This window comes from Mesoplodon mirus, assembly GCF_964341445.2.
Source record: "Mesoplodon mirus genome assembly, chromosome: 2".
Taxonomy (NCBI): domain Eukaryota; kingdom Metazoa; phylum Chordata; class Mammalia; order Artiodactyla; family Ziphiidae; genus Mesoplodon; species Mesoplodon mirus.
This window is the reverse complement of record NC_138977.1, coordinates 59,737,684-59,765,663: the sequence shown is the minus strand read 5'-3', so window position 1 is coordinate 59,765,663 and position 27,980 is coordinate 59,737,684. Positions and strand designations below refer to the sequence as shown.

At 55.2% G+C, this 27,980-nt stretch overlaps 2 protein-coding genes across 4 annotated transcripts in view; one reads left to right on the top strand and one right to left on the bottom strand.

Moving 5' to 3' along the window:
- The window catches only part of LOC309797909 (cadherin-23), a 72,387-nt gene that overhangs the window by 38,247 nt on the left and 6,160 nt on the right, over positions 1 to 27,980 (bottom strand). Inside the window, exon 1 of one of the 3 annotated variants that reach the window (XM_082610992.1) lies at positions 5,313 to 5,741. The exons of the other annotated variants lie outside the window; for them this stretch is intronic. The gene's annotated coding sequence lies outside the window, so the exon portion shown is untranslated. Of the gene's footprint in view, positions 1 to 5,312; positions 5,742 to 27,980 lie in introns of those variants that run through there. 3 annotated transcript variants of the gene reach the window in all.
- On the top strand, positions 110 to 26,154 carry VSIR (V-set immunoregulatory receptor). Its single transcript, XM_082611000.1, has 7 exons — positions 110 to 354; positions 11,140 to 11,565; positions 11,958 to 12,014; positions 18,277 to 18,384; positions 21,809 to 21,836; positions 23,127 to 23,323; positions 23,506 to 26,154. Exons 1-7 carry the CDS (start codon positions 273 to 275, stop codon positions 23,541 to 23,543), a joined length of 936 nt encoding a protein of 311 aa, XP_082467126.1. The 5' UTR covers positions 110 to 272; the 3' UTR covers positions 23,544 to 26,154.

Below are 27,980 nucleotides of genomic sequence, written 5' to 3'. Positions count from 1 at the left end.
GCCAGCCGGGTGCGAGTCAGCGGGAAGCCCCTCCCGCGGGGGCCCTTGGAGAGGCAGCGCTCCAGTCTTGGCCGCCCGGGGGCGCTGTGGGCCCCTGGGAGCGGGCGGCTCTCGGGCTGCCGGCCGCGCTCACTTGCTCTGCGCTCACTCGCGCGGAGGTTTCCCCGCCGGCCGCGTCCCGTCCGCTCCCTGCGAACCAGGAGTGCCCCCTGCGCGCCCCCGGGCTCCGCTCCGGCCCGGCTGCGCCAGACGCAGCTCTGCCCGACGGCGACATGGGCGTCCCCCGAGTCCCGGAGGCTGGCACCTGGCGCTGGGGGCCTGTGCTCCTCGCCTTCTTCCTGGCTGCCTCCCGAGGTAAGGTCGGCGGAGCCTGGGTGCTAGGGAGGAGCAACGGGAGAGCACAGCGGGGCAGGGTTGGGGGGGGTCCCAGGTCATATGGGGGCGCCCTGGGAGCCCCCTTCAGCCTGCCGTGACCCCAGCCCGCGGCAGGGAGGCCGCTAGGACGGCTTGGCAGGGGCGGCGGCTCTCTGCCAAGTGCCCTGACTGGGTGGTGGGCACATGTGTATGCCGACAGCTGCCCAAGCAGCTGCCTGTCCAGCCCTTCCCAACCCAGAGAGCCCAGGCACGAGTACCTTCTGCAGAACAGAGATAAACACGGTGGAGACAGCCCAATGTGTTCTAGTGGATGCCACTGGCTTTTGACACCTGTGGCTTCTCCCTGCCCCACCGCAGGGCCCCAGGATCTTACGAGGCGCCGAAGTTGTATACTCTCAGTCAGTGTCCTGTACCCTGGTGACACTCTTGGTTGAGCCTTGGTGGGCACTAGTCAGTGCAGGCACTGGTCCACAGCTGGACATGGGCGCCCTTTGGTCCTTATCCTGAGGGTCTGATGGCTGAGAGTTGAGTGGTCAGCTGATTCCCAGCATCTTAGCAAAGCTGCAGCTCAGGGACTGGTGTAGGACATGCACTGGGGAGAATGTGGGACATTTCCCAGCTTGGCGGTGAGCCCCTTCTAAGTCCTTGGATAAATTATAGCATCTTTCGGGCCTCAGTTTCCTCCGCTCAAACACAGAAGCCATACACAGGGAGGTGTCACTTTCCCCTTCCAAAGTCCAGACTGTCACAACTCTAGGTGGTATCCTGGTCAGGACACAGGGGTTCCTTGAGTCAGGGGCAAAAGTCCCGGTACCCACAGCCTGGCCCCTGCTTCTTGCCTGTCCAGGCCTGAAGCAGTTGGATCTTGAGGGAAGAGGGGGCCGGCAGGCAGCCTATGGAACTAAACTTTAAACTTTTTCCCTGGGAAGGCTCAGGGAAAGTGTGAGTCATGCAGGGAGTCAGAGGGAGGCAGGAGGGAGGTGGGGAGCTTGGCAAGGGACCCAGTGGGTGAGTCAGAAGAAGAGGAGGAAGGGGAAGACAGGGTAAGAGCAAGAGGAGGGTTCGGAGAGAACCTGGAAAACACCTCAGAAACTGGGGAGCCTGCAGGCAGCATGGTATCTCAGCGCTGGAAGGCTGGCCTGGGCCTCCTATAAGGAGGAGGGAGCCCACACCCCACAGACAGAGATGCCTAAGCCCTGAACTGGATGCTCCCCAGGAAGAGCCAAAGGGGGTGGGGGAGCAGTCTCGGCACCAAGGCCATGGCTCATGGCAGACAGGGCTTCCCAAAGGAGCAGTGGATGGTGGCAGGCAGGACCGGCCAGCATCCCACCCACTACAGACCGCCTGCCTTGCCCCATCCTTTCCAAGTGACCCCAAGAGGCCCTTCAATTTTCTTACCCCTACCCTGTCCTCCTCTGGCTGAGCTGCTCTCTGTTCAGCAGCCCCAGTTTGGGAAACTGAGTCCCAGAGAACTAGGGCATAGAGAGCCAGCTTGCACAGAGCCAGTAGCAGAGAGGCTCAGAGCCCCTCACTCCATATTGTCTCTACAGCTAGGAGGCTTCACCCCCAAAGGTCTTGGCTACTTAAACAGCTTGGCACTCCATCTCTTCCTGGGCCCAGCTCAAGGAGATAATTAGGGTTTGAAGCAGCTTTCCACTGAAAGGAGTCAGGAGAATTCTCTTAGTTCTGAACTACTCTGGGACTCCGTGTTCCTAACTGTAATATGGGTGTGCTAATGAATATTCATGCTGCTACCCAGTACAGTGTGCCAGAAGGGGGGATAAGAGATAGGGAGGCCTGGTTGCAGGCATGGTCCGGAGGGTGTCTGAGTTGGAAAGACATGCTCACCGGCCTGCTGAGGTGCTGGGTGGCCCTAGGCAGGATTGCTCACTGTCAAAGCCTTGATGCTTTGGGAAGGTGAGATGGAGGTGGCTAGTGCAGACCTGTTTGTTCTCTAGCTCTTGGGGCTGGGCCAGCACCGTGGAGAATGGTGGTGGTGATAATGGCGCACAGGACCCTAGGAAAAGTTGCAGATACCCCTTTACTGGGCCTGACCCAGGTTGAAATGGGTGGAGGGAAGCACCTAGGGAGCCAGGACCCAGCAGACCCCAAGGGTGGCAGAGCCTCTTCTCCCCCTATTGGCCTTCCCAGGATCTGTGGAAGTTATTGTCCCTGCCACGTCCTCACAGGCTGACCCAAGAGTCCCAAACTCTGGGACTAGCCCATGGAGGCGCACTGGGGCTGGGGAGGTGAGAGCGCATCTTCCCCTGTATGGTAAGCAGGGTTGCAGGGCCTTGTTGAGTAACCCAATGGTGCAAGCCTCTGACGCAGCAATGATCGGCTCTTAGGAAATCCACAGTCTGCTGCCCAGAGGCCCTGAGGTGGAGAGAAGCAGGCTTGAGGCCAGCCCATGGGCATAAGGGAGCCTCTACCCAATGCCAGGCATACGCAGCAATACTGGGGAGCCCCTTGCTGAGTTGGGCTGGTTGCTCTCTCTTTCCCCCAAGTAGGGCAAAGGTTCCCTGCTGGGGCCTGACCTCCGTAGGAGAGGGTGGCCCAGGTGGGAGGTACACCGCTGGAAGGCCACCTCCCTATATGCACACACATATGGGATCTTAGGCCCAAGCAGACAGAGGGAAAGAAGAGAGGAAGAAAGGGGTCCTTGGTGCCCATCAGGTATACTGGCAGTGACCCCTCACCAGCACTGACCAAGCCCCAAAGACTGAGCTTAAGGTGCCAGGTTTTAAGCCAACCATTCACCCAGGAGCAGTCTGGCCTCACCAGGGGAGGGGGCACCAGGGAGCTGCGGTGAAGCTTCTGATGGACCCTTGGATCCCCTTAGCAGCAGCGCGGGCATGCCCAAGGCCTTCCCGATGCCACCCTGTGTGAGAATGGAAGGGACCTGGAGTTGTGTGCCCTGCATGCCAGGGCTTCCCGTTCAACCCTGTCACTTAACAGTCTGGCTTGGGGAGTCAATCTGAGCTCCGTTCAAATCCCAAGATGGTCCTTTGCTGCTCTGTCACTTTGTACAAGTTACGAGCACCCATGAACAAGTGCTATCCTCTCTCCCGCAGGGATGATGACAACACCTCCCTCAGAGGGCTGCTGTGAATACTCGGCGCACACGTAACACAGAGCCTGGTGTAACATAGTGCCTGGCACCTGGTGAACTCTGGCTGTGTAGTAGTATTCTGCCTCTTGGCTTTTGGAGGCCACATGCCATTGGTTTACCACCTTAGCTCCTTGCTTCCTGCAGGGTCTGGTAGAGCGCCCAGAGCATGGGAAGGCATTGACCGGTTTCACTGGGACAGGACTCTCTAGAATCCTGGAGGTCTGAAGTGCTGGGCCCAGCCCTCTGTGGCACCTCTACACACTTAACAGTCTGTAATGCCCATGGAGGTGCCTGTAGATTCTCCTCTTAAAGTTCCCCAGAGATGGGACTTTGCCACTTCAAGGCAAGCCGGGCTCAGGGTTTCCTTGTCTTACTGGGGTCTTTCTTGCAACTGAGCTTAACATTCAGCCTGTTTACTTTGGCTGCCCATCCCCAGAGAGAAAGACAATGGCCACCATTGTGTCCATCAGTAACTCAGTAATGAAGTTGCTCTGCTCGTGACCGAGCCAGCTTAGTCCGTTAACCTTTCTACATAGGATCTTACTTCCCATGGGGACCGGGGGTCAAGCCCTGTGTCTGCTGTTCACTTACTGTGGGACCACAAACACACACTCCGCCTTTATCTGAGCCCTGGGCAGGCTGGGTAACAGGGTCTCGGCAACGCTGACCACTCACTTCGGAAGGGTAATTCCATGATGGTGTTTCCTGACCTTCAGTCCATTTGTTCACCACTTTGGGGATTTCTCCAGTGTCTGCCCATCATTATATGTGCCCTCTTTAACTCTACTCATTCTTTGACTTAAGTAAATAGATTTTAAAAGGAAACTTTGTATCACCGCCATAAATGGAAAGCCTGTGTCACTTGCCATAAATAGAACAAAATCATAAAAGTACATAATAGGAAAACCAAATAAGGTAAATTCTAGTTAGAAACTATAGCCTGGGGAAGGCTCCAAGCCTGCTGTACCTTGCAGGGAAAAAAAAAAAAAAAAAAAAAAAAAAGAAGAGCTTAGCATATAATAGAGATGTTTTGAAGACACACTGGCATCAAACTGGGACTTTCGCTTTGATGTAATCAGGACTGAAGGAGAATCGAAAAGGGAATAACCTTCTCTCTATGCGATTCAGTGTCATTAATACCATAAAACTGAAAGTAAAACCACCTATGTTGTAGGTGCCGTCAGCTCCTCTCCATTGAAAAAGAAAACTCACCACTGTGAGGAGTGGCAGCTGGGGGCAGGGGACAGTTCAGCTCTCCTGGAAGAAGGGAGAGATGGCAGTGCTCATCCTAAGAGGCCAGGCCAGGGTCAGCAGGCCTTTCTGGGCTTCTTCCAGGCCCCAATTCTCCCAGCCCCCGTTGTGTTTCCCAAATAAATACGGTGGCTCTAGCTGGGTCCTCTCCCCGTGCTGGGGCCAACGGGCTGTCCCAACAACTACGGAGAGAGTGGGAGAGGGAGCCTGCAGACTCACTGGCCAGGGCAGCCTGTCCATCTTCAGGAAGGAGGTGGAGCCTCTGGTCAATCCCTGGCTACTTCTACACCCCAGACCCCTGGAGCGAGACGACCTGGGTTCAAATCCTGGCACCACCACTTGCTATTCATGAGACTCTGTACAAGTTACTCAACCTCTCTGTGCTTCAGTTTCCTCATCTGTAAAGTGGAGACGATAATAGTACCTACCTTATAGGGAGGGAGGATTCAGTAAGTGACTCCATATAAAAGTGATTAGAATGATGCCTGGCACAGAGTTAAGAGCCTGCTAACTATATCATTACCACCAAGCCTCCTACACTGAGGGTAGGGCACAAAGAGATTTGAATCTGAACCTTAGGAAGTCTTCACAGCACAGGATCTTGAGGGTAGCTGGCTGGAGCTGGTAGTCTGGGCTACATACAGTTGTCCTCAGGGAGGGCCTGGGAGAGCTGAGGAACGAGTCATCCAGAGACGCATCCACTAGTGTGGCTCTGGCCAACCGCCCAGGCCCTCCCTGGGGAGGTGTGCTGGCCAACAGCCTCCAGCCCCAGATGCACTGATGCTTTCCCAATGTGCTGGAAGTGCCGCTTCCTCCGATAGAGCCTGGCTTCCCCTTCCCAGACTCCCTGGTCCTATGTGAATGGACACTTCCTGCAGGAGCAGGTATCAATAAACACATCTGAGATGCCCTTTGTCCTCACTGGCCGCGGAGCCCCATGGGTGGACCTGCCGGCTTTGGGCCCTCGGCCCTTTGTCCTGGAGGTACTTCCTGGAGCTTAGCACTGGAATCAGGACCAGTCCTGATTGGTCCTTGCCTCTTGCCCTCTGTGCTCTCCATCTTGATAAAGACAGAGCCTAGCCTTTCCTTATACCCTCCATGGACTGTCCTGGAGGACAGGGTCTGGCAGGGAGCTGGAGACGAGGTCCATGTCTGTCTGGGGCCCCCTCTGAGGGCGAGGACCTGGCCTTCTGCATCTAGCACAGGGCCAGCAATAGCAGGCCATCAGTAACTGTTTGTTTACAACCCCTAGCAGCTGGACAGAGTTCAGCTCTTTGGCTGGGGCCTCCTAGGCCTGACTAATCAAGTCAGGGACCCACCTCCAAAGGCTGGGGCGTTGCCTTGGCGACTGTGGACTAAGCTCATGCCGGGTCAGGGTAAATACACAGGCCTGTCTACACCCACACACACCCATCCCATGCACACCCACAGGGTTTCATGAGGTGAAAGCTTATGGGGGGAAAGAGGTCACAAAAAACTAGCATCCTGAGATGAAGCTAAACAAGAACTCCTTTCCCCTACACTGGAGCTTTTACAAGAGGCTGAGGCCCTCTGTGGCTGAGGGTCCCACTGCTAGAAAGTGGCAGAAGCAGGGCTAAATTCTGAGCAGAAGTCCCTTAGGGAACTCTGCACTCCCATGGCCTCTCTGCCTTGGGCCTGGCTCATGTTGGGACCTTAGTAAATATTTGTGGAATGAAAGAATGATGTTTTCGGTTTGGGTCTCAGGCAGAGCAAGGCTGGCTGCGTGGAGAGCACAGATGTCAACCGGAGGTCAGTTTACTCTCTAAGTAGCTGAAGGATGAGGTGTCAGCCCCACCCGCAGGAGGGGTGGAGGGCTCTTGCTGCCTGTACTGGCTTGTCCAAGGTGTGGGTCTCAGTTCAGCCACGTAGGGCTGTGTGGCCTTGGGCAAATCGTTTGACTTCTGATTTGATTTCCTCTTCTTTAAAATGGGGATAATGAGACCTACATCAGGGGCGTTGTGAGACTTAAACGAGTATAAAGTGCTCAGCAAGTCCTAACATGTAAGAGGGGCTCATAAATGCCCGTCATCACCTTTGTAGCCCATTCTTGCCTCCTTCCTCTGCCCTAAGACAGCCCTTCTCACCTGCCACAGGGTTTCAGAGCTAGAAGGGGCCTAGGAATGTGGGGAGTCTCTCCAGATAGGAGGAAGAAAGGGAGGCCCAGAGAAGGATGGGACCTGCCCAAAGGCACAAAGTAAGGGCATGGCTAAGTGGGGATTGGGGCCCTAGGGACCGCCTGCCCAGGCCAGAGTTTTAATTCTGAGACCTCACATTTCCCAGGATCACAGCATTCTTCCTCCAGGTGTTTCTGCCATCTTACCCGGCAGCAGGTGGGGGCTGGGGGTGGTGGTGCAGGGACCCAAGAACAGCACAATGATGGATGGTTCCCACATGGGCACAGGCTCAGCCCAGGGCTGGGGGCCTTTTCCTGTCCTACACGCTCTCGGCCACCCTGGAGCCGGGAGCCTTCCTCCCCAGTCTCCGACAATGCCCCAGGTGTCCAGAAGGATCTGCCCCTGGCAATAAGCAACATCCTCCCGCCAATAATTATGATTCCAGCTGGGCTATTTATAGCCCCTGATAACACACATGCGCACACGCAGTCACGGAAGGCATGGGGCACATGCGCTGTTTTCCCTAACGCCCGTGCCCTTGAGAGTCCTCCTAAGGACAGGTTGCCCGTGGGCCTTGTCCTGGCCGCAGTCTCAGACACCACAAACAAGATGTTTTCTCTACCCCCAGGACAAAACCTGTAGATGCCTGGCCCACTCCTATCTGGCCCTTTTGCTCAAACTGAATACTCTCACCCACGCCCAAACCTAAAGCCCAGGGTAGCTTCTCCTTTTTCTAAAAGGGGAAGAGGTCCTTCTGGGGCGTGTGGGGTGTAAGGGATTGAGCAATGCCCCCTCCCCAACTCTGTCTCTGAACCCGAGTTCTCTGTGTCCCCCACTGTGGGTCTTCAACAAAATCGCTCCTCGGGCTGAAAATCCCCTCTCCACCATTTCCTGGGCAGTTCTGCAGTCATTAACACCACTGCTTGGACCCAGGGGGCTCTGGGCCTGACGTCCTGCTGGAGGCCCTGGGCTGGTGCCCCACTGAAGGCCCTACTGCTTGCTCCCGTCCTGCCCACACCTACCCCGCCCACAAGCTAGCCTCAGGCTTGCCACATCTTGGCCCCAACCCGTCCACACCTCTGTTCACTCAGCATTCCCTGCCCTGCTCAGCTCTGTGCTCCACTTCTTGCGTCTGCCTCTGCCCACCCCAGACCTGCGGCCCTGGCCTCTACTGAGTCAGCTTCCCCGTGGCCCCCAAGGTGTGTGTGCTCCTGCAAATGCTGCTGGATCTGGATTCGGCTCTCACCCTTGGAGATAGTTCTGGGGCTGAAGATAATGTTGGGAAAAGGGGAAACCAGTTACCAGCTGGGAGAGATGCTGCTGGGAGCTGCCCTGTGGCCTGCTGGGGAAAGGGGGGAGTACAGGGCAGAAATAATCCAGGGTCCATTCTCTGGGTGGGTTTTTATGCTCCCTTAGAGGGTCTTTTCTGTAGCTACTCCCCACTTCCATTTACTGGCACAGCCAAAATTTGGCAGTCAGGCTTCCACTGGGGACCCTGGGTGGATCATTTCCTCTCTGAGCCCGAGGGTTTCAACTGTAGAACAGTGGGCTTGGGGAGTAGAATCCCTCCCTGGTTACACCAAGGAGCCACAAGCGTGGATCAGAAACTCAGATGCCCACGGGGCACTTAGGGTGAGGGAATGAGGCAGGCCAGGTGGGAAGTTAGGGAGTAAGTAGGAGGGACCGCCGCAGCTAGAACACCAGTGTCCCACCTAAAAAGGAGGCTGCTGCTCAGATCCAGCGGACGGCTGCCTCATAGGAGAGCTGCTTTAGTGTTGATTTACTGACTCTCAAAGAGAAGCTACAGTCGGAATTTTCATATCAAATTCCCGGTCTTTAAATTTTGGCGATCTCAAAAAAAAAAAAAAAACCAGAGTAAAATACTTTGAGGGTCAAATAACATATGTTTGAAGGCTGAGTATGGCCGGCGGGCTGCCAGTTTCTACAATTTTTTCTTTCAGTACAGAGTCTAAGTGTCTGAGTTTAATTTTGACTCTAGTACTTATTTGCTATGTGAACTTTGTTGAGTTACTTAACATCTCTGTGCCTCTGTTTCCTTATTGGTGAAACAGGAATAAAAAGAACAGCTACCTTACTGGGTTGTTAGACATGCCCATGCTATTCCTTCTTCTAGTTCTAACTAGATCCTGCTTTACCTGAAGCCCCCATGCTCTAGGTTCTGAGCTTATACCCTCTGGAATGTCAGGCAAACAACTTTCCTTTTCTGGTCTTCTATATTTCTGCTGGAAAGGGAGATCAGCATCTCGCTAAAGACGTTCGGAAATCCCTGCTTACCTTGGCAATGACTTTCCAAAAATCTGGGGCTCCCAGACATGGCTCTCTCTCACATGTGGGTGCTGTGAGTGGGATGCTCTGGTGTGTGTCTGTCCTTTTTACCTTCTGGGGCTTAAAACTCCACGCTTGCAGACATATTTTTTGGGGCCGTGGCTTTGCTGCCTCCTCACACTGTGCTTTAAATATGCAGGCGCGCCAAGATTGGACCACAGCTGTTACCACTCATTCACACCTTAGTGGGAGAGAATCTGAATCTGGCTTCTCCATTCTATCGTGCAGAACGGTTTTCACTCTTAATGTCCTAACGTCTCTTGAATTGCAGAAATGAGTTAGAGACCTATCTTTCCCAGATATCAAGCACCAACCTTCAGCGCATTTCATGTAAATTATCTGTAATTCTGCCTCAACTCTGGCAGGTAGCTGTTTCACTTCTATGTTTTATAGTGAGGAGTCTGAGGCTCAGGGTCTATGTAACTCTCAGCGGTTGGACTCCAATGCAGGGTGGGCTAATTCCAAAGCTACACCAGGCTGCCTTTCTCCTGACTGGGCCAGGCTTTCAGCTCTGCCAGGTGAGGGGAGAGGGGGATGGGCTGTAAAATAGGGAAGGGGCATCTGGAGGAAGAAGTCGTGTTGTTATCTTGGGTTCAGGCAACGGCCATGGAAAGGACATATCCATTTTGATCCTGTACATATTTACAGGGTCCTCCTTCCCTGTCTGCCCACAACAGCCCCTGATTTTAGCCAATTGAAATCAAAGTATCACTAATGTGTAATAACTATAGCTATCCCTCCTATGTCTGCAGGGGGCACGAGAGCTCGCATCTCGCGTTCTCCTCTTTTCCTCATTCTGTTCCCTCACAAGGCTCTTGTAGCTAATATTTTCCTCATTGCACACAGGAGGAAACTGAGGCTCATAGCTAGACAGAATTTTCTGTTTTTAACGGACAGTGCTTTGGGGGGTGAACCTGGTTAAATGCTGGGAGGCTGGGGTAGGATAAAGAGGACCTGGGCATGGCTTCATTTGCTTATTGAAAACAAAATGAACTAGAAAATATTTCTAAGAAGACTGGGTGGCAGGCAGGTGCCTGGATGAGATGACCTTTTCTGCATTGCCTGTCCTTGACCCTTAGACACCTTGGGTTTTCCTGCTTCCCTACCACCTTCCACTTGCTGGAATCCTCTCTGTCCATCTACCCCAAAGACCCTCCTTCCTTTAAGAAGTCTCCTGACCATCCCCAGGAAGGTCACGTCCTCTTTTCTCCAAGTGCCCTGAAGGCTGGTACGGGTTTGCCCGTTAGCCTACGGGGTTATTTCGTCAAGAGGCAGGACTTGTCTACCCAGCTAGGCCATAAGCCCCTGGAGAGGCCACATCCAGGTGAGCTGTAGCATCCAGATGAGATGTAGCACCTGGCACAGGCCTCACGCAGGTAGATGCTCTGTTAGTGCTCACGGATGAGGAGACGTGAAGGCAAGGCCAGCCCCAGGAGCCGCTGGCCCCCAGAGGGGCAGTCAAGGGCAAAGCGCTGCTTTTCCCAAACAGCCTTCCTCTCCTCACCCTGATTCCCACCCGACAGCACTGGGCATGGAAGCTGGAAGTGCCAGGGGCCAGGTGTGGGCAGAGCCATGGTGCCTGCAGTAGGGGGATGGGAGCTGGGGCTGAAGCACATGTGCCACCTGGGAGAGGGACACACGCCGGCCGGGCCCAGTCTGCTGCCTGCCTGGAGTCTCTCCTGTGCCTCATCCAGCTACACCTGGAGAAGCTCCTGTGGCTCCTCCCACACAGCCTGGGACGGAGCCGGGTTCATGAACTAAAGAAGAAGCTGAGGCTTGGGGAGGTCAGCTGACTTGCCCAGAGCTTGTGGCTGGGGAACCCGCATCTTTGAAGCCCCAGACCAAGGTTCTTCCCTACTCTGGGGGCACTGGGAGTGGCGCCGGCTCAGGCGGGTGACAGGCTCTCGTCTCTCTGAGCAGGTCTGGTGGCAGCATTCAAGGTCGCCACGCCGTATTCCCTGTATGTGTGTCCCGAGGGACAGAACGTCACTCTCACCTGCAGACTCTTGGGCCCCCTGGCCAAAGGGCACGACGTGACCTTCTACAAGACCTGGTACCGCAGCTCACGGGGTGAGGTGCAGGCCTGCTCGGAGCGCTGGCCCATCCGCAACCTCACGTTCCAGGACCTTCACCTGCACCACAGCGGCCACCAGGCCAACTCCAGCCAGGATCTGGCCCAGCGCCATGGGCTGGAGTCAGCCTCTGACCACCACGGCAACTTCACCATCACCATGCGCAACCTGACCCTGCTGGACGGCGGCCTCTACTGCTGCCTGGTGGTGGAGATCAGGCACCGCCACTCGGAGCAGCGGCTCTACGGAGCCATGGAGCTGCAGGTGCAGAGAGGTGAGGGCTGCCTCTGTGGGACAGCTGGGGTGGGGGCGTCCCGCTGGGGATGGTGCCTGTGCTTGTCGGGGAGGGGGAGCAGAGAGGAGGACAGCAAGGGGCGGTAGACTAGATAGAGGTGTGGGTGTGGGCAGGTATCGACATGCCCCTGAGGGTGTCACGTGTCATGACAATGGGCAGGGCATGCCTGGCTGTGCAGTGAAAATATGCCTCCGTGTGTGCGTGTGTGTGCGTGTGTGTGCGTGCGTGTGTGCGTGCAGCTGGGCCAATGTTGCCAAGGGGACACTAGCCTGAGTACCTGTGAAAGGAGGGGGGGCATGCCAGCCTGGACAAGTCTTCTTGGCCTCCTGGGTCTGACGCCCACCTAATGACCCTTCTCTCTGTTCCCACAGGCGAAGAAGCACCATCCAAGTGCACTGTGTACCCACCCTCCTCCAAGGAGAGTGAAAGTAAGGAACCACCGTCTTGGCTCTTCTGGGTTCTCTGTTCTCCTCTGTCCTCATCCTGGACCCAGACCTCATTCTGACCTCTGACCTCATCACACCGAGCCCACGGAGCCCCCATTCCTCCTCCTTTGTTGCTGCCTCTCCCTTTTGTTTCCTCCTTCACCTGAGCCACGGGGCTGCAGCCCCCAGAAGCCCATGCCCCTTCCAAGGCCCAAAGCCTGAGGAAGGCGGCTCCTGGAGTCCCAGCTCCTGACTCTCTGAGTGGGGCTGTGCCCCGGCAGTGACCTTTGGCCGAGTGCCCTCACGACAGGTACTGGGTGCCACAGGCTGCCGAGCTTGTTTTTAGTGGGCACGGCTCCTATCCACTAGCCCTCTGCCACAGGCAAAGGTTGGATCACTGTGGTGGGGGTCCTCCTGGCTTGGACTCAACTACTTAAAATCTCCTTGTTCTGTGTGGGGAGGGAGGAAGGAGAGGCTCAGGAAGGGGAACAGAACTACCTTTTCTTGAGCTCCTACTATGTGCCAGGACTGTGCTAAGTCCTTCCAAGTACTGGTATCTCAGTGGCTTCTTATAAGAACCCTGTGAAATAGGCATCACCAACTTCACTTTACATACATGGAAATGGAGGCCCAGAGAGGTGACATAACTGCCTCAATTCACACAGCTGACAAGGGAAGTGCAGCTAGGACTGTGCTCACATCACCTTCTTCCCACGTCGGGGTAGGAGACTGGACACACAGTGTGGTGGGTGTCAGTCAGCCCCCTAGTATTTGCCCAGAGGTGCCCTACAGGGGATGGGGGCACTGCTTCAACAGGTGCCCGGGGCTTCCCTGGTGGCGCAGTGGTTGAGAATCCGCCTGCCAATGCAGGGGACATGGGTTTGATCCCTGGTCCAGGAAGATCCCACGTGCCGCGGAGCAACTAAGCCTGTGTGCCACAACTACTGAGCCTGCGCTCTAGAGCCCGCGAGCCACAACTACTGAAGCTTGCATGCCTAGGGCCCATGCTCCGCAACAAGAGAAGCCACCGCAATCAGCCCACACACCGCAACGAAGAGTAGCCCCCGCTCACCACAACTAGAGAAGGCCCGCGCGCAGCAACGAAGACCCAATGCAGCCAAAAATAAATAAATTAAATAAATTAAAAAAAAAAAAAAAAGAGGTGCCCGGGCACTAGAAGGCCAGGCGAGAATGTCCAGCAGCTTGGAGACAGCAGGCAAAGGGGGGACATCTTAGGGACACGCCCCTCTTCTGAGAGGAGGGGTTTTGGCTTCCTCAGCCTTCTCTCTGTTAGTATTTATCAGGCATCCAGTGTGGACCAGCCCCGGCCTAGGCCCTGGAGACACAAAAGTGAGGCCTCCTCCCTGCCCTCCAGGAGGACATACACCAAAACTGAAGCCAGGAATGGGAACAGTTCAGCTACAGCCCCGGCCAAGCCCCCACTCAAAGGCTGTGGTGACTTTCTATTTGAACTACTTATTTTTTTTGAAGCAACAAATGGACCAGCCAGGAACAAAATTAGAACGCACAGTTGGGTCTGAGTTAGACCCACATGGAATTAAGAACAAGCCCCTCTTCCTGCACACCGCAGAGCTCGTGTGTGGCCTCAGCACCAAGCTGCTGCCTTCCTCACTGCCTCCACTGGCAGCTCCCTGGGGAGGGTGGAAAGGGGGCCCCCCCACCCCGAGCAGCCCCTCCCTTCCCATGCAGCAGCTTCATGACTGTGTGCGCACATGCGTGCTGTGCACAGGACAGGGTGAGCCTCACGTGGCGGGGTCCCTGAGTGTTTACTTCCCCATCGCCCCTTCCACTCTGAGCAACCCCCTAGTCCCACTTCTGCTCCCGCAAAAATACCTCCGCCACAGCCGCCATTTCACAGATGGAGAAACCGGGGTTCAGACGGGTGAAGGGACTCGTTCCCAGTCTCCCAGAGCCAAGAGGAGAAGCCAGAGTGCCTGATTCTCAGTGTGCAAACCCTGCCTGGGCACTGGGGCCTTCCCCTCTGTCAACACTCGTTTTCTGAAAATTAGCTTTATGAGTTAAGTCTTGGAGACAGAGACAAGAGATGCCAGAGGGGATGGTGCTAGAGAAACCAGGTGTGAAATGGAGAGGGGGTGCAGATCTGGGTTGTTTTTCTTGATCTAGACTCTAGAGAAGCAGCTGCTGGAATTAAGGGAACAGGAGTCACCTGGGAAATCCCAGGAGTCTGGCTGATGAGAGCCCAAGGGTGAGGCAGAACCTTGAACTTGACTGTTAAGGGTCAGGCTTCCTTGGCTGGGCACCTCTGCTCTCAGGTTTTGACATTTTCCTCCTCTCCAGTTCGCGGGATGTGCAGCCTCACTCTGGTCCCTGCTTCCCTGAACTACTGTCTACAGGGAATTGGCTACTTAAAGACCAAAGGGACATGTTTGCTTCTGTCTCGGCGTCAAGGGCAGGGGGATAGCGTCAATGATCTCTGGAGTCCCCTTTTGATCCCCTTCCAGGCCCTTGGTTCTGGAGGTCTGCAGACTACAGCTGTGGTGGAGTTTTGGCACTAAGGCGGAAGTGGTCTCAGATGAAGAGAAACCCGGCTATGCTTTTGGGTGGGGTGTGTGGGCTTTGGGCAGTGCTTCCGTTCTCCAGGCATCGTGTGTCCTCTGAGCAATGTGAGCAAGCGTGTCCCTTTCCAACTAACAGGGAGGCCCCCTGTGTTATCTAAGGTGCTGAGTCAGGGCTCAAAAACTAAATGCCCGCAGGGCCAGGGAGCTGGTGGGTAGGACAGAAGGGAGGGGTACAGTCTGTGGTGAGCCCCCAGCTGCCAGTCTGTACTTGCAGTTCCAACTGCCACATGCCAGGAAGGGGGCCCAGGGTTGCCAGAGCCACTGACTTTTCAAGCAAAGTCAGAAGTCCAGATTTTACATGAACTCTCTGAATTTTAAAATGTTGGCAACTAATTAAAAAAAAATTAAGTACTGTGTCGGCCATAGTTGCGACCTGAGTCCATTCTAGTGAAAGGCAGTGTGGTAAAGTGGGTAAGAGCACAGATCCTGAAATCAGCCAAGTTGCTTAACCTCCCTGTGCCTTAGTTTTCTCATCTGTAAAATGGAGATGACAGTTATAATCATACATTCCAGGTTGTTATGAGGCTAAAATGAGGTACTCTGTGTAAAGAAAGCGCTAAGAACCACGCCTGGCACGGAGTAAGTGCTGTGTATGTGTTGGCTACTATTACTTCTAATGTGGAATTCTAGGCCTGGCTTCCCAAGTCAGCTCATCCATTCCCCTGTGCCAAGGCAGGATGGCAAGTAGATGGCAGCAGACAGTGGACACATATCCTGTTTTCTAACAGTTCGAAACATTTGCCTCGTGACCCATGTGCTTAGTAGGCCCCAGGGCTGACCGCTGGGTACTGCCCTCCACTGCCACTTGCCTTTGGAAAGATCCCAGTCCCTGCTGTAAGACAGGTGCCCCCCAGCCAGCCTTGGTACCTGATCAGTTAATGATGCTTCCAGCCAAGAAGCTCTTTGAGTTTCCCTTCTCTGGCTGCAGCCCCAGTCTCCTAGCATTCTCTCTGGGGAGGAGGAGAGTAGTTGGTCTATGAAATCCTCTGAACGCTCACAGCAGCTTGAGGTGGCAGGGGAGGTGATAAGAGAGGAGTGGGGCTGAGGAAGGTGGTACCCAAGGAGCCCAGGAGCCCCGAGTTGCTGGGGGGCTGTGGTTTTTCACTGAACCTGGGGAAGGGGGTTGGGCAGCCCATCTCCCTGAGAAGCAACCTCCCTACCCCCCAACACAGCAGGAGGTATGGTTTGCTTTCATCCAGCCCCATCCCCTCCTCCATGAACACCCTCGGGGTACTACTGGCAGGCCCTGGACAAAGACTCGCTGAGCAGGCTGGGCCCCTCCCATCCCACCCCGCTGTGTAAGGCCCTGGCACACTGCTTGCTGCTGGCTAGGCAGGTGCCTCCGCCGGTGCCTGATCACCTTCTAAGCATGAGTCTGGCTCTGGATGGCTACAGAGCAGGAGCCCCCAACCTCACCCCCAGGTACTGGCCACACGTAGCAGGAGGGCTGGGGAGCTGTGGCGAGGCTGTGCTCTGCAGAGGAGCCCATGGTGTCGGAGGGCAACTGGCCCACAGAACTCTCCCCAAACCCTGCCCCCTGGCCCTAGCCTCAACTCCCAGGCCATGCTGTAAGGAAACCAAGTCCTGATCCCCTAGAGGGGCCGAAGAGAGGGAGTCTTTGCTTGGGGACAGGAGTCAGGTAGAGGCTGGGCCAAGCCACCCACAGCCAACAGGGAGCTGGACTCAGTGGTCACTGATGGACTACACCAAATGCTGCCTAGTACCAGTCTGGAGGAGACCTGCTTTGAAGACCAGAAAAGAGCGCTGTGCAGCCGGTTTCTCAGTGCCCACAATAAGGTCCTGTGATGGGGTTCAGAGATACTCAAATGTCTGAATTATAGAACATTTAACTTTCAATACTCTCAAAGTGCAGCCTCGCTAAGATCTGCGGGGAACCTGCTTTAATGTGGAGTCGAACTTGCTTTGTAATAGCACAGCAACTGTTCCTGTACCAGCGGGTACTTCTAGATCGCCTGAAAACAGCTTGTTCTCTTCTGAGGTCTGAACAAATCCCCTGAAAGCTTGTTTACACCGTCAGGTTGTTCAGCAATACAATGAGATAAAAACAGCCTTTCTTCCCAAATAAGTAGTGCAAAGGCAACATTGAGTCCGTTCACCTCCCCAAAGCTCGCTGGAGCCAAGCTGACGCTGTGACAAGGTATCCCAGCCCATGGTTTTTCTGTCAGAGGGAAGGGCTAAAATCGGGAAGGAAATGCATCTATACTAGTTGTGGTTCTGAGGCCACGTCTGTTCCCAGCCAAACTCCTGGAGTCAGCAGATGGACTGAAATAAATCAAACCTCCCATGCTGTTGATGGGATCTTGAAGCAGTACAAGTTTTTTTTAGAGGACAATTTAGCAATAGCCTAAAAGAAAATACACTTACTCTTTGGCTCAGCACTTTCACTACTAGGGTTTTATGTACGGATGTACTTGCCCAAGTGAGCAAAGATGCCTACACAAGAAGTTCATTGCTACTTTACTAGTTATGTTGAAAATGGAAGAAACCTACATACACACCAGTAGGGGACTGTTTCAATAAATTTTGTGTGAGCCACGTGATAAAGCCCTAGGCAGAATGAGGTAGATCTCTGTGCCAATACAGAGAGGTGTCTAAGCTGTGCTAAGTGGGAAAAGCAATTGTCCTGTGATCCCATATATGCGGGGAATATATCTAGACTATACACAAAAAAACTGCTGACAGTGATTATGTCTTTGGAGGGGGCCTGGGTAGAGGGGGAGGAAGAAACTTATGAATTTTTTTTAACTTATAATTTTTTGTGTGTGTAATTTCAAAAGTTTTAAAAAATTTAAATATTGGACAAGGATTCACATTTCCCTAGTTCCTGCCCCAAGATTTTTCCCCATGAATTATACATGTGAGATCAGTTTAGAGGCCCCATGCTGGAGCCAAGGAGTCTCTCCGGGGATAAATAGGGCTTTTTATTCATTTATTTTTCATTGAGATAAAACATACATAAAATTTGCCATCTTTTTTTTTTTTTTTTTTTTTTTTTTTGTGGTACACGGGCCTCTCACTGTTGTGGCCTCTCCCGTTGCGGAGCACAGCCTCCAGACGCTCAGGCTCAGTGGCCATGGCTCACGGGCCAAGCTGCTCCGCGGCATGTGGGATCCTCCTGGACCGGGGCACGAACCCGCGTCCCCTGCATCGGCAGGCAGGTTCTCAACCACTGCGCCACCAGGGAAGCCCCATTTTAACCATTTTTAAGTGTGTGATTCAGTGACATTAATTATGCTCTCAATGTTGTGCAATTATCACCACTATTTCCAAAAGTTTTTCATCTGTCGGGCTCCTTCTGACCTTGAACTCTGTGGCATGAGGTCTGTGAAGGGCCTGCTCTCCCTTTTCAGGGAACAACCTGTCACCCAGGGTGGTCGAGCTGTTCCCAGGGGGCTGGGATGAGGACCCTTCTCTTTCCCCACTTGAGCAGCCTCAGCTGTAAGCGCCTGGCCGGATTTCTGGTGCTCTGGCCCCCCTGGGGTCCCCAGACCTTCAGTGCCTCTGCAAGTCAGTGAGGGTCTGGCTGTGGGGCGTGGGTAAAGGTGGGTCCCCCTGTTGCCAGGCCTTCCCTCTCTGGGCCTGAGTTTCCCCTCCGGAGGTGCAGTGGGAACGGGGCCTCACCTTGGCTGCCTCTGTCCTTTCAGGCATCACAGCTGCTGCCCTGGCTACGAGCGCCTGCATCGTGGGCATCCTCTGCCTCCCCCTCATCCTGCTCCTGGTCTACAAGCAAAGGCAGGTGGCCTCCAACCGCCGTGAGTATCCCTGCCCGCTTGGGCTAGGAGGGTGTGTGAGTGACCTGCCCCAGCCCCCCTCTCAGCCACGGGGATTAGCAAAGGCTAAAGGCGGGCACATTTCTGCTCTTCAAGAGACAGAAGCTGCTACGGTGCTTGCAAGGAGCTGGGCTCAATGGTGGAGAGAGGAGGGGATCCATTAGCCCCTTGGCGCTCAGTTAATAACTGTTGAATGAATGAATAATCATACGGAGTAGCTGAAATCGGTTCATAAAAGTGCTACCACCTGGAGAGTGTTTGGGGCCCTGCTTTAATGTATGGGTAGGCTTGTCTTGGTAGCAATTGTTGGGACAAAATGACCTTTGGATTATCAGAACTGGGAGGGATCTTAGAGATAACTTGATTCAACTCTTTCCTTTTACAGGTGAGAAACCTAAGATCAGCAGGGTTAAATAACTAACCAAATGTTATATAACTTAGTAAGTGGAAGAGCTAAGACTCAGACTCAGAGCTTTTCACCTCACGCTTTTCAGGGAATATAGTCCCATCACATAATGAAAAACGCTCATCAGCATGCGCGTCATAGCAGACGACCCCTAACCAGTAGGATTGCTGTGTCAGGTACCATGCCAAGCTTGCTATATACATTCTCTCACATATTCCTCATAACCCCTCTAAGAGCTTGGTCCTACCATTGGCCCCATTTTACAGCTGAGCAAACTGAGACACAGAGCCGTTCAGTAACTCCCTTAAGGAACCACACAGCGAGTACGTGGTGGAGCCAGGTTTCAAATTGTGACCACAACTACCTTTTCACCCGTCGGGTGACAGTGCCCCTTGCCCTTCCTTTGACTCCACCCATGAGCCTCGTCCAGTCTCAGTCTTCCAAGAGCAGGAGGGTGCGGGCCCTCGCTTCGCCTCCCCCGCCTCTTCCCCTCTTGTCCTCTGCAGGAAGGCTGATTGCCTTCGGCTGGACTGTAACAACTTGACACCCCTCTGTCCCTGGGTCACTCAGAGGCTGTGGCCACCTCTCCCTTCCTCTCAGGACACCCTTATTCCTCTCACGAAATCCACCACAGTCTATCTACACAAATACCCTGGGGTTGGGGCTGGGGTGGGGGAGGGTAAAGGGGTTGGAGCAGAAAGAGGAACCCAGGGGATCAACCAGGGAGAGAAATCATTGCAGAGCTGCCCTCAGCTCCTGCTCGTCTGTGGAGCACTTCCACAAGGGGACGAGGAGGGGGCCACGCTCAGCTAGGCTTGGCTCCCAGCAAAAGAGGTGCTTTCTGTCCCCCTTACTCCAGACCACAGGGCTGTCTCCATCAGGGAACGGGAACTGGGAAACAAATTCCTGGCAGAGGACAGCATTGGGTGGAGGAGGTGCACTGCTGACCCTGTTCTGGTGCCTCACAGCCTTCCTTACAGGGCCCCAAGGGGTTGGCCAAGGCTCTGCCCCTGTCCCGGGCTGGAGGAAGGAAACCCAGAGAGGGGACATCCCCAGGCCAGAGCACTGTGGGGTGTCCTGAGGACACGGGGAGCCGGGGTCAGCCCCCAGTATCTCTTATTCCACGCACTGGGACACTTGCAGACGGAGGGCTTCGCAGAGGACGGGACAGATGAGCTGGGTGCTGAAGAACTGCACTGAAGGGAGGCTCGAGGGGGTGCGCTGGGCCGGTGAGGGCTGTGCCATGACCAGTGTTGAGCACGGCTTCTGAAACTCTAAACGAGCCCCATGTCTGTGATGGGCAGCCACTTCATAGCACCTTTCCCCAGATTTAATATATGCCGTAACAGGAAGGTATCAATCATTTATCTCCTAAGAAAAGTATTTTTGAGGGCTTCCCTGGTGGCGCAGTGGTTGAGAGTCCGCCTGCCGATGCAGGGGACACGGGTTCGTGCCCCAGTCCGGGAAGATCCCACATGCCGCGGAGCGGCTGGGCCCGTGAGCCATGGCCGCTGAGCCTGCGCGTCCGGAGCCTGTGCTCCGCAACGGGAGAGGCCACAACAGTGAGAGGCCCGCGTACCGCAAAAAAAAAAAAAAAAAAAAGTATTTTTGAGGCCAGTCCTCTGTCCTCTCCAAAAAGAAAAAAAAAATGACTTGCATGGTCGAAGGCTTAGAGACAGTCACAAGAGACGCCAGAGGGGACGATGCTAGAGAAACCAGGTACGAAATGGAGAGGGAGTGGAGATTCAGGTCATTCTTCTTGATCTAGACTCTAGAAGCAGCTGTTGGAATTATGGCGACAGAAGTCACCTGGGACATGCCAGGAGTGTGGCCACAGGGCAGAGGCCGAGTGGCCCGGAGTGGGGCAGCGGGGAGGCAGGTCGGAGACAGAGTGCACGGGAGCGTGTGTGGTGCACTTTGGGCAGGATGATGGCACGGAGCCTGGCACAGAGCCTGGAACAGAAAGTATGCTTGGGAACGAGCCAAACTCAGGAAAAAAGAAAGAGAAAGGGTTGGGGGCACTGAGGAAGGCGTGTGCTGCGGAGGCCAATGGGTGTGGCAACCTCTCTAGTATTAGAGCCTCGGTGTCCCCAGGGCAGAGGAGAGGATAAGCTGAGGGAACGCAGAAACCTGCACGAAGCCCCACGCAGTCACTTGGTAAACAAGGAGCCATGATTCTGATACCTCAGAGATTTCAGGAACTTGTGTGCAACTTCCCGTGGGTGTTCTGTTGTTGTGCCCCTCCCCTACCGCTTGTTTCCCCATCGTAATCAGCAGCAAAGCTCGTAAAAAACGAGAAAGATCTGTGGGAGTACATGGGGAGCTGCAAGAAAGAGGGAAGTTGGGGTCACTACATCTGGTTGGTGGCCAGTTTGGGGGGTGGGGAACCCGCACAGTGGGGCAGGGTGGTTGGCTGCAGAGTAGAAAGCAGTAGCATGGCTGAGAAGTGATAGGGTCTCAGGCCCCCTAAGTTTTCTCTAAGAGATGTTACCTTGAAAGCCACCCTATTAGGCAATGCAGAGGATGGGACAGAGAGGACCAGGAACTCTAATTAGGAACTGACCTTGCATCACTCCTGCCCAGTAACTCATGGCTGTCGACCAGAACGTGACAAACGTCCAAATAGGAAACAGCAAGTTCAGGAGCCAGGCCTTTGGTTGATCATGAATGTCTAACATCACCAAGTTAAGACATGGGAGAAATCATTGGCTGCCTTTGGTTTCCTGGCAACAAATGTTGTGCCAGACACTTGTAAAATGCAGCCCAAATTTCATTGATCACCGGTCAAAACGGGCCGCTCACTGAGGCCTCACCTGCTGGGTAGACACGCAGAGCACTGCCTGCCAGACGGGCTTCCTGAGTGAACCGAAGTGGGATCCAGGGCTGAGCACGGCCCTATCCAGGACTGCTCCCGTTCCCCGAGGGGCATCTGCCAGTGAGGGCAGGGATGCTATCTGGGGAAGCCTTCCCTTTGTGACTAGCTTCTCTGTTTGTCCCTAGGTGCCCAGGAGCTGGTGCGGATGGACAGGTAAGGCCCATGGAGACCTTCCTGAGAATACTTCCAGCAGCTGTGCCACCCCGATTAAGAGTCTGGCAGGCTGTCTCTCTTCCCTGGGCTGTTATCTCTGAAGGGCAGTATCTACACCCAAACTGCTTCTGCAGCAGTTAAGGGGGAGGGGGATCTTTTAGCCAGGACAGACTGATTCTCCCAACTTCACCAGGATCTCTTCCCCTCTCCTCTCCGGTCACTGCTTATACCACGACAGGGCTGAGAACACAGGTGTGGCCTCCCTGGTCCTCCCTGTGCTCTGGGCCAGCTGTCAGGAAGGAAATATTTCTGGGCAGTAGGGCCCCTGTTTAGCTGCCTGGCACAGCTGGTTAGAAGAGCATTTGCCATCTGCCACCGAGGCCTACACATCTGTGCCGATTGGCTGTTTTCCCTGCCACCCCTCACCCAGCAGTCTGAGCTCCAGGATGCTTGGATGAACTACACACCCACCTTCGGGCCTCCGTGGTCAGCCAGGCCAGGGTGGGGGAGGGGAGGAAGCAGCTGAGCCCAGGCAGACACTGAAACATGCAAAGGAGGCCAGCACACCTGGAGTTGTGGCCCCTCCCTGCAGGGCACCCCAAGGAGAAGGCTGTCAGGCTACAAGGGCAGAGGCTGACCGGGCTCAGACGGAAGGTGGCAGGTTGGGGATAGAGTGGACAGGGAATGTGTGTTGGTGCACTCTGGGCAGGAAGCTGGCATGGAGCCTGGCACGGAGGGCGTGCTTGGGAATGAGCCACATTTAGAAATTTGGCCCCGGTACATGCAACACCCAATTCAGAGCTCCTCCCTGATGTCTGAAAGGGATGATATTCAAGACGGGTCACAGGAAGTCCTGCTAGTGATCCTGCTAGAATCTCAGAGTTGGAGGGGTCCTCAGAGGTTGTCCCACTCCCAAGCAGGAAGAACGCCACCCTTCAGCCCAAGCTGTGGGGACATTCAGTGCTAATGCCATTAACTCTACTGACCAAAGAGAGACTTGTCCCCAGATTCCTGAGGTGCCTCTGACCCTGGGCTTCCTTCCTGGGCCCGGGGCAGATGGTCAGACCACAGGGTGGAGCTGAGGTCAGATGCCCTTAGCTCAGGGCAGGTGGGGAGGGCAGCCCATGGCCTTTTCCCTCTGGCCCTGGATCCTCCCTTGCTGCTAGGAGAGGCTGCTGAGGCCTGGGGTGGGAAGGCAGGTGAGGGGAAGGGAGCAGAGAAGGAAGGCAGGCGGGAGGGCAGAGGCCTAGCCCCAGGCAGCACGGATGACCTTCAATTCTGATTCTCTAGCAACAACACTCAAGGAATTGAAAACCCCGGCTTTGAGATCCCTCCACCTTCCCATGGGATGCCAGAGACCAAGCCCAGGCAACCCCTGACCTATGTGGCCCGGAGGCAGCCTTCTGAGTCTGGGCGGCATCTGCTCTCTGAGCCCAACACTCCTCTGTCTCCACCAGGCCCCGGGGATGTCTTCTTCCCCTCCCTAGGTAAGTGCTTCTCTGCCCTCACAGCTCTATGGCCTGCAAGGTCATGACCTCTCCATGGCGTGCAGGGCATCAGCCTCACTCCCCGCCCTCCCTGGGGAATCCTCACAGCCTCAGGGTGTGGGGTTGGGGGGATGAAGGACAGAGGAACCCCCACTTCACTCTGCTTCTCTTTTCCTTTGCAGACCCTGTCCCTGACTCTCCAAACTCTGAGGCCATCTAGACCAGCTGGGGGCCGTGGGCAGTTGTGGCCGGGCCTGGGGCAGGTGCATTTGAGCTAGGGCTGGCCCTCTGAGTGGTCCCTTGGCCTTGGCCCTGGTTTCTTTTCTCCTGCTCTAAGCTCAGACTCTTTGAAATACCCCTGATGGCCAGACCCTCAGCCTCTCTGGATGCTACATGGCAGAAGGGAGGTGTTGGATCGCTCAGCCCCTGTCTCAAGGATGGTGGGGTGCTGGGATCCCACCCCAGAGACCTGAAATTCACCAGCTACTGATGCCAAATGACCTCCATCTTAGAAGCCCCAGAACTGCCAGCTGTGTGGCAGCCTCTCTCCCTGGGACATAAGCCTTGGGACCTGACAGCAGAGATGGGCACTGGGCAGACTTCCCAGTGCCACTCTCTAGGCACGAGGCATAGGACAAGATGTGGAGAGACTCCTCCCCACCGTGGTGGACCCAGCTCCTCCATCTCGCCTTAGACTGCTCATCTGTCAAACCTCTCTGTAATCATGAGGCTCTGGGGCTGGGCCTGCATGACCCTGGGCCATGGGAGCCTTCCCCAGCTGCCTTCTAGCAGCCAACTCTGAAGAGCCATCAGCACGTTACACAAATCTGGGGCTCCCACTGCCTGCACTCTGGTCCCCAGAATTCATTGGCCAGAAGCCCCAAAACGGGAAGTATATGCTGCGGCACGGTGGCCACTGTGAGCCAGCTGGCATCTTGGGCAATGGGAACCAGGCCAGAGGTTGCACCACCCACCACAGATGGGAGTGGAGGGGAGAGCCAGGGGCCTGCTGGGAAGGTGAGAGGAGAGGGCTCCACCGCCTGCCCCCTGCGGTCGAGAGAGATGGTGACCACAGAATGTACTGCTCAAACTGTGATGCTCTTGGGGTGCTATTCAAAACTACTTGGGCAACAGTGCAAAACCTGTGGGTGGATCGTAAGAGCTGGGTTTAAATCCCTACCCTGCTTCCGAGGTGCCTGAGGCCCAGGGAGCCCTCTCCCCCCCCACCCCCACCCAGTCAATCTGTGCTGAGCCTTCACTGCAGCGTGATCCTGTCGGGTGGCAGGAGCGGGCGTGTCCCTAGAAAGTCTTATGCCCGCTCTGCTCTGGACCCTCTGCCCCACCTCCCGCTTCAGGACATGACCCAAGTTTGTTTTTATACACATATATGAGGGGAGTCCTTTGTGGAATTTCGATTAAAGAGTTTTAGAGCATGGAGAGGAGTGGGGAGGGGTCTCTGTACACTGTGGGGTGAAAACGGGTGGTGGGGCCCGAGAAGGGGAGGAGAAAGTTTGAGCTGGACAGAAGCCCCGGGCACTGCACTGTGGAGGGTGTCATTTCAACTGGGCATTCATCTGCCAGCGGCCTACGCTGGCTCTGCTGAGCCAGGCCTGGGTGCTGAGAGCCAGGGCTTCAGGCCAGGGTAAGGGCCCAGCAGGCAGGGAGAAGCCCGCCGGGCCTGGTTGGGGACGGGAGTTGGGGTGGGAGAAGGGAACAGCTCAAGGCTCTCCAGCAGCAGTGAGCCCCAGGCCTGCAGGTGAAGCCAGGGAGCCCCTTGGTGGCCTCCAAAAGCTCCCTTCTCAGGCCCAAGACTGTAGGTCAACGTGGGCCTCTAGCTGTGCCTGGGGGCCTTGAGGAGAAGGTGGGCACAGGCCGTGGGCCTCGAGACTCTGCACTGACTCCTCCAGTGGCCAGAATGCTAAACCCTGGCTCCTGCTTTGTCCCTGGGGATCTACCCCTCGGTTTCATCTGCTGCTGGGGACTCAGTGCCAGCTGCTGCAGAAAGAGGGAGCTATTCTCACAGCTTGTGGGGGCCCAGGGAGCAGGGATGGGCAGGGTGAAACCTGCTCGAGGCAGGGCCAGGCTACCCCTAGGGTTGAAGGACAAGCCCACGGACCAGCCTCCTCATGCCCCAGCGCAGAAAGAATGTTCCTGCCCAATGGGGAGGCTGGCCTGGCCCAACCTCAGCTTCTGACCTCAAGGCAGAGACAACGTCTAAGAATTTGGCTGCCAGACCCTAGGGCCAGCTACGCTGTGTGGAGGAGGGCGGAGGCCCCGCAGCAGAAAGACACCACACTTCCTCCCCAGCTTCCTCCTGCATGGCCTCGAGTTCTTCTTCTCTGGACCCTTACTAGCGAACATATCGCTTCGTGGTTTCCTGTTTTCAGTGAAATTTACTCTGAGCTCCAGGCTCCATCTTCATCCATGACAACACGCCCTGCCCCTAGCAACCCTAAAGGCACCCTCCCTGACGCTGTGGGGAGGGGCAGGGCACTAGGGTATCCCTCTGTGCCCGCCCCAGGGTGGTAGTGCCTCTGGAGATGCCAGCTCTGGTGGCTGGTTCCTACAGGCTCAGTGTCTGTGGGCTGGGGTGCATGGAACGGAATAGGGGAGCAAGAACATGGTGCCTGCCTCCAAGGAGGCTGGGAGGAGCCCTGGGGCCTTCTGGGCAGGGTGGGACTGAGGCAGGAAGCTCATGGATCATGGCACTGTCTGAGGCCGTGGGAGGGAAATTTGTGCTTTTAGGCACAAAGTCATTGTTAAGAGATGTATCAGGAATTCTGGGGCCTGTAACCTATGTCCTGATGTTCACATTTAATAAAGGTCTCCTGCCTTTATTTCCGTCCAGTGATGAGCTAAGCGAATGGAATCGACCCTCTCCGAGAACACACTGCAGAAGCCACTGGATAGGCTGCTGTTGGATCAGGCTGGCCCTGCCTGGGGGTCTGTGGTGATGGACTGGGGTAGGTGTGCAGGAACCCCGGGGCCACTTCTCGTAAAGACCGGCCCTGGGGATACCCTGGCTCCTGCCTGGCTAGAGCTCCCTCCTACACGCGGCAGCCTGGGATAGAGGGGCTAATGCATCACCTTCTTCACGGAGTGCTTTGTGGTGGGGAAACTGAGAAGACGAGGTGGGGCTGGGGGTTGCGGAGGCCTTATCACTCTCCACCCCAGCTGGGGCTCTGCGGCCCTGCCTCCTGGAAGAGGCCTTCCTGGGTGACAGCTAGAGCTCTCCAGGGCTGGCCTAACTGTGCTGGGGGCTGGGCTAAGATTTGCTCAGGGAACTCAAAGGGAATAACAATGGCAGAAAGCGGGATTGGGGTTGGCAGCCAGGATGCTAGGTGCAAAGTCCTCTTGAGAAGTTGACACTCACAGCCCCAATGACCATCTGTCCCAGCCCACTGAGAGCACTGACCATCTAGCCCCTTCACTGGGCGTTCACTGTACCCGCTTTGCATGGTCACCTATCCTGCGTGGATGCTGTGTCTCCCTAACTATTCTGTGAGTTCTGTGGCAGAGATCCAGTAACAGCCCGCCCTTTGGACCTGGTTGTAGAGCTGATGACTGAAACGCATCCACTGGGTGATGGGCCGAACCAGGATGCCAGGGTTCTGTCCTCTGGACCACTCACAACCGGCAGGGCCACCTCTGACTTTTGGCTAGCTCGAGTCCCCAGCAGCTTCGTCTGGGCTCTCTCCTCAACAGCAATGATGCCCTGAGCTTTTGCAAGCCAACGGGCATGGGTTTCATTTTGTTTTGCAATTCTGATCTCTTGGTATGGCTTCCTGGAATATATGTTAAGAGGGATTCTGAAGTATCAATATAGTTTAATGAGAAAGTGCTGACATCCGCTAGCAATGCATGCCTTGGGCACAGGATAGGCAAGGGCAGTATATGTTCCATATCTTTGCCTCTTCTGTGATAATACTGTGCTTTCCAAAACGCTTTACCAGGTGTTATTACTTCTTTGGTTCCTACTCCTCCCTACCCCTCCCCTGGAAAAACCTGGAAGGTTTTATTGTCCCATTTAATGCATAGGGAAACTGAGGGTCCAAAAGGTTTGTGTCTTGTCACGATTGAATGTGGAACTGGGACTGAAGCCTGGGTCTCCTGCTTGCCAGGCCTGTGCTCCTTCCTCTGCACTGAAGCGAGTGGCAGTACAGGCCAGGACATGGACTTGCTCACAGTACATACCGGGCCCTGGGGGATGAACCTGTGCCCACAAGCCCGTGGCTGTACTCCTTCCACATCAGTCTTTTCACTCCCCTTCCTGCCTGGCAGCCCTGAAACCAGAGGACTCCTGGTGGGCATGGCGGCCCGTGCACCCCACTTGCTTGCAGGAGGGGAATGGGGAAGGGAGAAACTCATCTACCTGCAGAGCCCCAGGGTCTCTTGGAGGAACTGAGCCAGTTGCGTGTGTAGCATTTGAGCAGAACACTCTCAAGAAGCAGGGCTACAGGAAGGGTCTGAATTTAATCATGCTGGGCCGGAGAAGGCTGGCTTACTTGGTGTGCAGCACAGGGAAGGGGTGGGGCTGGGGTTTCCTGAGCTTGAGCCAGGGGAAGCAGGCTTCACAAACAGCAGCAGGATCCAAGTTTAATAAACAGAGGAGCCTCAGCTCTAAAAATATGAGGTGAGTTGCCAAGAGCAGCATCCC

Coding starts and splice junctions, on each gene's coding strand:
- VSIR (XM_082611000.1), top strand. CDS start 273: ATGGGCGTCCCCCGAGTCCCGGAGGCTGGCACCTGGCGCTGGGGGCCT. Junction 355..11,139: donor CTTCCTGGCTGCCTCCCGAG/GTAAGGTCGGCG, acceptor CTCTCTGAGCAG/GTCTGGTGGCAGCATTCAAG. Junction 18,385..21,808: donor GCAGGTGGCCTCCAACCGCC/GTGAGTATCCCT, acceptor GTTTGTCCCTAG/GTGCCCAGGAGCTGGTGCGG.